At 35.2% G+C, this 11,482-nt stretch overlaps 1 protein-coding gene across 1 annotated transcript in view; it reads left to right on the top strand.

The window, feature by feature from the left end:
• Positions 1 to 2,732: 2,732 nt before the first annotated feature.
• The window catches only part of LOC120327953 (uncharacterized), a 32,831-nt gene continuing 24,081 nt past the window's right edge, over positions 2,733 to 11,482 (top strand). Inside the window, exon 1 of the mRNA XM_078114686.1 lies at positions 2,733 to 2,887. Coding sequence (XP_077970812.1) covers positions 2,733 to 2,887 — 155 coding nt within the window. The remainder of the gene's footprint in view (positions 2,888 to 11,482) is intronic.

Genomic DNA, 11,482 nt, shown 5'->3' with positions numbered 1-11,482 from the left:
AAGTTTTATAAGATTTTCATATTCAGCAAACGAATAATTCAAATTTTACAATTGCGGTAAATTTTGAATTCGACAAACAAACATTTCAAAATCTAAGTTTTGTGAGGAAGTTTTTATTTCGTGTTGCAGTCCTAACCCATTACAATTCTTATTTTTACGCCGTGATTATCTTGTTAAAACGTGTAAAAACAATAAAAAACCGTCAAAAAGCACTAGAAACCTTGCTAAAAAGTGCAAAAATGTATCAGAAGTTCGCTCAACTTCATTTGTCTCTTGTAACTTTGCTCAGAGATCATTGTTCTATATTTTTGAGTGATGCGCGTAACTTTGCTTTCAGTAAATTTGCTTATACAAACACACACACTTTGCTCTGATTGCATATAGAAGGAATGCACAAACTTCATGTGCGGCGAGCACCCTAATCATCATACACGAGTAGCAGACGTAAATTAGCTCTTCGCTATATTTATCTCGGGAACTGAATGCCAAGCCCTGTATTATCCCCAAGATTAACAACTGAATAAAAAAAAAATATGGCTATGTACTGATTTATATTCTTCGAGTAAAGTTGTAAATTGATGATGTTTTAGCCTTTTTTGATATAATTCGTACACTTTACCACAATTTTCACATTACTTGAATTTCGAATACAATTTATTGGAATGGTCGTGATCACAAATGTACTGATTGACTCGACATGGTTTGCAATACGCTAATCATTGTTATCAGATTTCCTATTTCCAGAGGTAAATAGTATCTTGTGCTACTATAATAGAAACCAGTCGAACTTTACATATATTATTGCGATTTTGAGGAAAATCCATAACATGCACTGCGATTAATACTTCAGCCTTCTCCTCTTATGGAATTAGTTTGAAACGAGCACGCCAAAACCTGACAGAAATAGCACGTGGTGACTCAGTATTCTAAATTACCAAAATTATGTTGAAACCAATGCACCCATCGAAAATATTCATAACGGTCGGTTGTAAAATAGCAAATATGCAATTTATATATATGTATTCCTATTTTATCGATTTGATCGACAACACGGGGTTATTTTCGCTGTACTTGGGCGACGGTAATATTTGGGCCACATTTTGCTGTCGCACAAATAGTTTGGACTTTATTTTCTTTAGGAGCAAAAAGTGTGAAACTTTTTTGTTTCTGGTTCTTGTCGACAGTTTCTAGGCCCAGCAATCTATCTTGTAGTTGTTTTTGCTAAGTTGGGGCTACAAATATATATCATGATTTCTCTTTTTAGACCCGGTTATCTTTTGACAAGATTTTTAGGATTAACAGGAAATTTTTTTCGCTATCGTATTGTATTCCAATAATTCGCTGGAAACATATCTGGAACTTGGAGTACTGTTATGGTAAATTTCACCCTAAATGTGCAAACTTGCAGACTGGACCTATTACGTCATATATAGTATGTATCTGCTTAGTCAGGAGCGATGAGAAGTCGGTTTTAGTTATCGATTCAAATAAAGGATAAATTCAGTCGGATCTGGCTCGCCTTACCGTACTTGGTAAGGATTTCCCATAATTAATCGAATTGGTGGGGATATCACTTCAAGTGTGCAAAGTATCTCACTATCTAATTATGGCAGCCATGAGAATATATGGAGCAAACATCATAATCCTCTCCAGAGTGACAGAATAGAGTCTTTTCGTGATATTATTAGGAGTGTTTATAGAGTTTCTTTTCAGGGTTTTGCTGATATATCAATTCAATGGACCATATATAAAAACTTTATTATGTTGTTTTGTTCTGCCAGCTAATATTTAGTAAGTTGCATATTAATAGTTTTATTTGAACTCCTGGATATGAATCACTGTTTGCCACAACTTGTGAATGAAGTTACCATAGTTCAATTCGTTACTTGAAGGTGATTATAATTTATTGAACAACTATCATAATGTCAAATATTCATTAGTTTCATAGACACCCGATTAGTTTTTGTTTTGAGCATTAAAGATTAAGTTTTTCAAACCAATCAATTCTGTACATTCTAGCATTGCTCAATCAGAAAATTAACTAATAATACATATTACATATGATAACAATTTTTGATTTGGCAACATATTCCATATTCTTAACAACATGCTTGACTATAGCCGACTTTATTTATATTTTGCTTGAAAGCTAACAAAAAAGCGGCGACGTCGTCCCATAAACTGGTACCTATCTATATCGATAAATGAATATGAAAGATTCAGTACTCCAGAAGTATGTGAACCAAGATGGCGGACACCGGAACATTGTATGTGTACAACGTTAGGGTTAGGCCATAATTTCAGGAACAAATACTACGGGACTCACTTGGGTATTCCCCGACCTTGTAATAGAACTAAGGAAAATTAGAATACAATTATGGCCTAATCCTAACCTGGTACACATACTACGTACCGGTGTCCGCCATCATGGTTCACATATTTCTGGAGCGCCAAACATTCATACCGGTACATTATTATATTTTCCCAAACCAAATCAACAAAATCATTTTTTTGCTGAAGATGCATTTTAGATCAAAGAACGTTAGCGTGGTTTTCCTAATAGCAGATGTGGTGAATTACGATGCTAACAAGAAAACAGACAAAAAACAAAGCGCTTTGCTTCCATTTTGAGGGTTTAATAAATGAAAGACGTTAAAGCGGTTCAATAAATGATTGAAGAAATATGTGCTTCATTGTACAGTATATAAGATAATTCGGAGTCATTCAAAAACATGTGGAAGGAAAGATGTTATTTGAAGAATGAAGAATTCGGTGAGGATAAAACTAGTAAATATCGCAAGAAAAATCATATGGTTGATCTGAAAAAAGAAGTTGTTCAGCAAATATCGGAAAAAAGACATATTGGCCGAATATCCACAAACCGTTGGTATGATTGGAAAGTTATTTATCAGCCAAACCCCTCTTGTGCACTATAAAAGTTTATCTATTACCATTCATGAATATAAGTGATATAGCATTGTAAGCTGGCCTCTAAGTGAGTGTTGATTCTGAGTATGCCAACAAAACTACAATCGAAATTGGTGCGAGCCTGGTAAAATATGTTGGTGATCGACAAGGAATGTATTTTTTTAACATCTGTATCTAATTCTCAAACTCAAAATTTATGTACCTATACATGTACCTTATGCTTTATGAGGAAGTGAATAAGCGATTGGTGTGAAACTAAAAGTAAATGAGATATAAATTTACTCTTACATTCTCTCTTAAAGATACTCAGGTTATTTTCTAATATGTAATATCCCCCTCTTTTCTAAGTTTCTGATAATGCATCTTTCAATTGGTTTTTAATTTCTTTAAAATTTCGGCACGAAACACGCGCACCAATTTTTGATCTACATATTGATTTTCCCTTATCTTAAAAATGAAACTGGATTCTGAAACCATGCCCATTTTGGCAAATGAATATAGGTTATTTTTATTCATTTTGTAAAAAATTGTTCGAAATACCTTCATAACGTTTCTGGACTTTGAATCGTTGACAACGAAATACTAGAAAAAGTGTGGTGCGTGATATATAGCGGTCATCGTGATATTCTTGATTACTGTGTACTTTTACTAGGATTTTTCCGCATTGTTGTAAACACATAATATTAATTACATTAACTGGCGTAACTATTTTCCGACTATTAAATAAGCAAATCAGTTAATGGTCTATACACTGTGGACTAATTTGGACGCATCCCACTCAGATATATATATTGCCTGAAATTGAAATTCAGATTAAAAAGATCTACTTAGCTCTTGAAATTTTTCTAACGAACTGGAACTCTGGCATATTTAAAAGCTCATGTTATTCTTTTAGCGACAGCATTCCTAATTAAACAAATGGGGTACAATTTGTTGCTGAGACTTGTGGCAACGCAGGAATTAGGACACGTCAATGTACGGAAAGTCTGAATTGCTCCTGACGATGCCGAGTTATTTCGTTTTCCACCCCCATTCCCTCTGTTCTCCCGTTTTAAATATATAATTATGCAACTTACGGTCATCAGAACACGAAATATTGCATTTATTAGGAAAAGTTTCTGGTAATGGTGAAAGTTTTCTGGAAATGGTAACTATATTTGAAAGAATATATTTTATTTCAAAGAACGGGTTATTATTCAGGTGATGGTTCGATATAATGGTGGGAGGTACCAAAATACAACGTGTAGTTTTAACTTGCTCATATAAATACTTTCAATTGTTAATACAATAAATTATCGCAGAACAACTTAATAATTATGGCGATTTCAAGACCCTCAACATCATGAATCGATATTTCTAGTTCTTTTGCCTAAAAGTGATGTAAAGCACGTGTAATGCACTTATTATAGACAAATACATTTGAATACAACAAAAAACGACATCGAACGCACAAAATTGAGATAATCGATGAAACCCTATAGTAACTTCGATATGCGATAATTAGTTTTCTAACCCCATTTATTTGCGAATTTAATGCGTCTCTGAAATACCAAGTGATTGGTATTGACATCATTGGTTTTCATCAAATATATCAAAAGTGATGGCCGAAAAAAACGATAAAAAAATAAATTTAAAATCCAATTTTTTCGTATTTTATTGATGATAACATTTTTAGCTTTCTTATGTTGAAATATATCCGAATATACTAAAAATTTTAATTCAAATGCACTAGAACAAATTTTCCATTTTGGGGTCCGAGGTCATATAGGTAATTGAAACCACTCCCTTAAGATATAATTATAAAATTCTCACATCGACTAATGCAAAAAAAAATTAAGTTTGACTGAAAATTCGCTCATTTATATGTGTTTGAAGTTTAACTCACGACTTCGTAACTTTCAGCAATAAGTCATTTAACAGATAATCCAATTTATGAAATTATGGAAATTTTGTCATGTGGTATTCAAAACTCCACTATGAACAACTTTCAAAATATCGCTATTAGATCTCTTTTCAGGTTACACTTTGACCTCAATAAAATAGTCTATTCTATTTTTGAAATTGCAATTACTTCGCAAAATATAATTTTGTAGACGATGAGATTTTAGTTCTGAACAATTCCTGAACAATACTTTTCAGTATGTATAATGTCAATTTATTATTTATCCATGTGTGTCATCTATTACGAGTATAAAAATAATTAAATGAGTAGTCTCATATTTTCATGTGCATGGTCTAATATCGTCTGTTACACGAGAAACTCATTTGTGATTAGGCAACCGAGAGCACTTCAGTTCGAAAGCGCAGTCGGAGTCAGATGTCGTTACGCACGACGAAACTTGATACGAAAGTATATTCGGGGTTTCGGGAACAAACGAACATTTTACAGGGAACTAATCCGTGCCAAACTTGGCAAGAAGGTCTGTCACGATGTCTACAAAACCCACAAAAGTGATCAGGCCAAAGGAAGAGGTATATTTTTTGCAAAATCGGGTTTTTGGGTCTCGGATGCGAGTACCCGTCAATCTAGTCACACTCGAGTGATTTCAATGTTTACAGGTCATTGAGCTCTGTTTCCGGGCAGAGCGTTTTGCAGACTATATTTTTACAAATATATTCAACAGGTGGGCAGTGGCTTACAAGCAAAGCATTTAGGGGAAGCGTGAACGTTTTTAATGATGGACTATGATTAAACAGCCAGCTCGCGGTGTCGACCATATCCAATGATGTTCCTAATTCCCGCAAATAGGCTAAATAACGTAGTCCCTCGGAATTCGGCGACGACGATTGGGCACCAACTCCACTATATTTAAAACGAACTGTATTACTTGCGTGAAATTTTGTCATACCATTTTTTATTGAAAACCGCTAAAAATAACGCTGTGAGTGGCTCACCATATGCCACAGAAAACGAGTAGCCCAACTGCAGCAAAAAATAACATGTGACCGAAATGCAGCAAATAGATGTATATATATATATATATATATACTACATAACAGGGCGTCATCAAATATATTTGTGAATTATATATATTTGTGAAGTCTGGTCAATAGTTAACCAGTTGCCCACCTGAATGAAATCCTCCAAAAGCACACAAAGTAGCCTACGCCACGATAAGTATATTATCACAAGATATTTCCAGCTCTTAAAATGACGAACTGGACAGTGCGTGAAACATGTGTATATATGCATAATACGTCGCGGTTCTCTGAAGGCATAGTGTCCGCTGTGAATTACGTCTCTTACTACTTTTATGGTATATATATATATATATCACTTAAGCGTGATAAAGGTCTGCCTTTTATTGCAAAATTTATGTTTTATGTCTTCACCAAGGTTTTTTGTACTAAATTATTGCAACGGTGCTAGGTAGACTGTTATTTTATTCTTTCTTATGTGCAGATTTTTAAATGATCAATTGTTAGTTTTATTCTACTGCATTCGAATAGATTCCGCGAGCTGGAAGGAAAATCACTTGGAATGATCTTTGAGAAAACCAGCACACGCACTAAAATATCAACAGAAATTGGAATTGCACTTGTTAGGAGGACACAGGGTCGGTAATTAATCAGAAGCAAGCTTTCGGATCTTCCGGGAACTCGTTTATGAATATTGATAAATCAATGAATTAAGACAATCGTTAATGTATCTGCTAACACTCTCGCTATAGTTCATATATATACAATGGAAATGAGCAGTGAAAAAAAATACCTTACTCTGTCGATATATATATATATATATATTAAAATGCAAAAATGTAGAAAATCAAACTTTTACATCAAAATTATTTTGCATTTACTTGCTGTTATATATGTTATGGGAGGAAGAATTTTTAGCGTGAAAGTCATTTTGATCACGCTACGCTGCGGAACATTAGAAACCAAATTTTTTGATAGCAGAAAAGCAGTTGGCGATTTTTGTGTTTTTTCAAGGTTTTACGATTTCATTATTGATTGGACTGTGTGTGTTTTCTTTTTGTTTCAGACTTTTGTTTGCATTTATCCACCGGCCCTGCCCCTACTCTGGAAAACGCTATAAAAACACGACCAGCAGTAGTTTTCTGTAACATTTTTGTTTAGACTAATGTCATTTTTGTGTATACATTTATTGTTTTTCCCAGCAATTAGTATAGATTGGTTTTTGAGTGGATTGCAATACCATAACGACGTTGTCAAAAATTCGGAGCAGAAAAAAAACTGTGCTCCCCCGAACGTTCAATTAGCTTTTCTGTTTATCTGGAAGAACTGAGTCGCACTCGGACTTGCAAAACACGACTAAGTTTTAAATCTACATTCGTTTTTATTAGATAGCTTTCGGCTGTTCGTATAAATTCCAACAGTCAAAATGCTGAAATAGTCTGATTTTTTAGGCTCAAAATCTCAGCTACATAAATATCGTTGTTGAAATCACGTGTTTTATCAGGACAAGGTCATCATATTCGTAATTGCAAGTCTCAATTGCCTCTTTATCTGAAAGTGTGGCATTAGAAATACGGGCTAATTCAACGCAATTTTCTGCAAAGATTCCTTCCCTCGGCATATTTGCAATTGTTTTGCTAGATCGCTGAAAATATAAATCGCAAATCTGAATCAATCTAAGAAACTTCTCTATCATTCTAACCACGTATTTATGGCTAATATACTTGGATTTCATTTGATTATAAATCTGAATCATATCACTTGTGCATACTGTATGTCACACCTCCATAACCTGCTGTTGACAACAAAATTATCGAAAGCCATATTTTCCTAACTCGGCAAATTCTCATATACTGCATCTCTAATCTCTCTATATATACCTACCTGTACCCCTTATATGACATAGGAAACTTATAAACTATATTATCGGCTCAATAAACCAAGATAATTAGCTAAACTGAACAGACGAACCTGAGCTAATTCAACAACAAAATTCCTATTTAGAGGGCTGATGTTGTACCTATACAACACTAATTTGAAACACCCCCTCATAAAACCACATAAACATTTCGAGGTTGCAATCAGTTTGCACAGGTTTTGTATACACTATTCTTTTGTTCCACCCACAGATATGACGAATTCGATGTATATTAACGTATATAGGTGCTTCAAATATGACCATGGTTTACCACCCTGACACGAGCACCGGAGACCGCAACCGAATATTTTTTTCGAATCGAATCTCGAATAGTTGGGAGTCATTGGGAGATTGACTCTCATTGACAGGTCCATAAAACATTTATCTGTGCAATACTACACATAAATAGGCTATTCTATGAATGGTCTGAATGTTGAAATCTGCCTATAATATAAATTATAATTATTTTTACATATTTAGTTTGCTCGGAAATAGAAATACTTTATAATACACAACAAGTTCACAGGACCTTCGTCGAACCCCTGGTACAGCTGCACAGAACCCCAGAGGTCCGATCGAACCCAGGTTAAAAACAATGATCTAATAGGACAATGAAAACTATAAACATTCCGCTGGTGCAATAGACACAGTTAAATAAATACTCTGAAACACTAGGAAACAGATGGATACCTTCTGACCTCTAACAGTGAATCAGATTTGCCATAGGTTGTCGAAAAAGTCAGGTTAAAACAATAACCTGAGACTTTCACAAATGTGGTTTCATTTATGTACATTATTGTTCAGTTCTTTTTGTTTATTTGTCACTTTCCCACACTAATAGAACTCCAAGTGCTGATGGCGTTGAATCATGCATATTTTCTGTTCTAATGAACACATTTTGTTACCATGAAAACAATTATTGCTCTTTCAAGCTCTACAAACAAAGTCAGGTTAAAACAATAACCTGAGACTTTCACAAATGTGGTTTCATTTATGTACATTATTGTTCAATTCTTTTTGTTTATTTGTCACTTTCCCACGCTAATAGAACTCCAAGTGCTGATGGTGTTGAATCATGCATATTTTCTGTTCTAATGAACACATTTTGTTACCATGAAAACAATTATTGCTCTTTCAAGCTCTACAATAATTATTCATTCCCTGTAAATATTTATCAATCTTTTTAGTGTTATACTTTTCAATACACCCAGTTTAAGTAATTAGTTTTCACAACTTTTTCACTTTTGTGAAAAAAAAATGTTCCCACTGTGTACTGTGGTATTAGTATTTGTTTCGATGCTTTCACTAAGCTTGGTGTCATGACCGCCATACTCGCTTCCATTACTGTGTTTTCCGTTACTAATTCTTTTCATTTTTTGGCAATTCACTTTCAATATTCTTCACCAGCGAATTGATTACACAAGATTTGTATTTCTATTTTTGATACACCCATTTACCATTTTGGTATAAAAATGTACATTGTTTTGTCGTTTCACAAATAATTCACCGGCTTGTAATATATTGCATTTCGAATATCCTCCACCATAAGTCCATATGCATCTGGAACGAATAACTGGCTATTGGGCTACTAACCCCATACTCAACCAAAATTCGTAACCGGAAGAAAGACCGTGGTTTGCCATATGTTTAAGCTGTCTTATCGGCTTTCCTTTCCCTCCGGGATAAATATGTAAATCTTATCACATGTTTTAAACCTTTTTAAAAGTTTTGCTCGCTCTCCAGAATTCTCCATAATTTGTGTGTAATTTGGAGTTATCAATATAAACTATCTATCTATTATTTCGAGAGCTTCGGAGAGGTAGAGTTTACATGTTCAAATCTATTATTTTCTATTATAAATATTCATATACGTTAGGACCACAGGTACTGGTAGCTAATTTTAAACTAGTTTATCGCAAAGTTTGCAGGGTGAAGTTTCGAGCAACTAAATATTGCAACTAAACTGAAGCTCCTCGGAAGACAAAATGACAATTAAGTTATTTGATTCACAACTATTTTTTGAAAATACAACTGCAAACTGACAAATAACACGTAAAACCACAAAAACGAGACAATGTTTACAACCATGTTTGGAAATCTATCCGAAAAAAAGCATTGTCTCTGAAAGGCTGCAGAAATTGCATTTGTTACGTCATTGTTGACTTATTGCTGATTTGTCATTGTAATGGACATAAACAAGGAAATCAATGCTCGGGGAAACGTCCATAACACAAGAGAAAAGGAGGAAAGTAATATTAACCAGAGGGCTATGCTCAAATATATGGACACGTAGAGACACAAATATATGACGTCGTAGCGAAAAAAAAAGTAATAGCCCTCTGGAGAAAATTTTTATCTTTAACCACTGAAAATTTCAAAGCAATTGGTCCAGTATTCGAAGAGAAAAGCGATTTCTTCAAAACGTGTTGACGGAGACAAATAATAACAATAACAACAAAATTTTGAAACGATCGTTAGGTCCATTACCTGTCCAATAACGAGCAAGTCGATAACAACATAATATCGAAAGAATCATATGTACATTCCATGTCCAACAAGGAAATAGTGCTGGGTAACAACTGACATTCGGGACACACTGAGCAGCAAAGCGTCAGACTGTGGCAGACCAAAGCCTAACATATATATACCGACTATGTGGACATTTATCTCATCAGCCTGTCGGCGCTCCGTCAACGTGCAGACGTGGGATATCCGCAGCGCTGGGTCGGTGCAAAGTGGCTATAACACTATAAGTGACTTTATATACACAATTTTGGTCGGTGATTGCCAGTAAGCGGCATCGCCTTTGTCGGTTTTTGCCTACTATTAGTCTACACACCTCCCAATACAGCAATAAATATGTAACAACAGTTGAGCTTGGGGGTGCTATGATAATAGACATCAAGCAACAGATTTGAGCTGAAGTCAGTAAAGTTTCAGCTTGTCTTTTCTCAGTTTGTCTTGGTACCGTATTTTGAGTGAAACTTGCATTTTTACTGGTTGGAAAAATAAATTTGACTTAACTTGACCTGTAGCAGTAGCCTGTCTACAGTCTGTATGTGCATAGTACAGTCTGGGTAGCGGTCTTACTACTTACTGAATACAGCGCGAAACACCGCAAAGAGCGCGAAACAGAGGGAAACGGCGCAAAACAGTGGGGAAAGAGCGCAAAACAGAGGGAAACAGTGTGGAGCAGAAAAAAATTTTGCGATGAGTTCGGGGCACCTTGTTTTGGGTTGGAGTACCACGGCAGCAAATTAAAAACACAAACCAACGTATGTAGCCAGTAATGCTGTAATGGCAGGTCTGCCCCTGCTGGTGACACATTTTGGGTACCATAATTTAAAACATTTTCCATATGGATATGGTTGGCTTTAGGGTTAGGTAAAAAGGGACCTCCGGAAGTATGTGCATCAAGATGGCGCACAACCTGAAAATAGTATGTGTGTGTGTGTGTAGCGGATTAAGGTTGTGCGACATGTTGCTGCACATACTTCCGGAGCACCAAAAAGGTAAATAAAATTTTGCATGATAACCTATAATCCGGTACATAACCTTGTAAATATACCGGAAATAGCGCCATAAAACCACGGCGAGAGGCGCCGTGGTTCTTTCGTGGCAGGAGGTGGTAATGACTGCGTCTCCTGTTTTGCGCTGTTTCCCTCTGTTTTGCGCTGGTTTCATTCTGTTTTGCGCTGTTTCGCGCTATTTTGCGGT

Source organism: Styela clava, chromosome 7 (genome assembly GCF_964204865.1).
Source record: "Styela clava chromosome 7, kaStyClav1.hap1.2, whole genome shotgun sequence".
NCBI classification, from domain to species: domain Eukaryota; kingdom Metazoa; phylum Chordata; class Ascidiacea; order Stolidobranchia; family Styelidae; genus Styela; species Styela clava.
The sequence above is the reverse complement of the archived record's forward strand: the minus strand, read 5'-3'. Positions and strand labels throughout refer to the sequence as shown.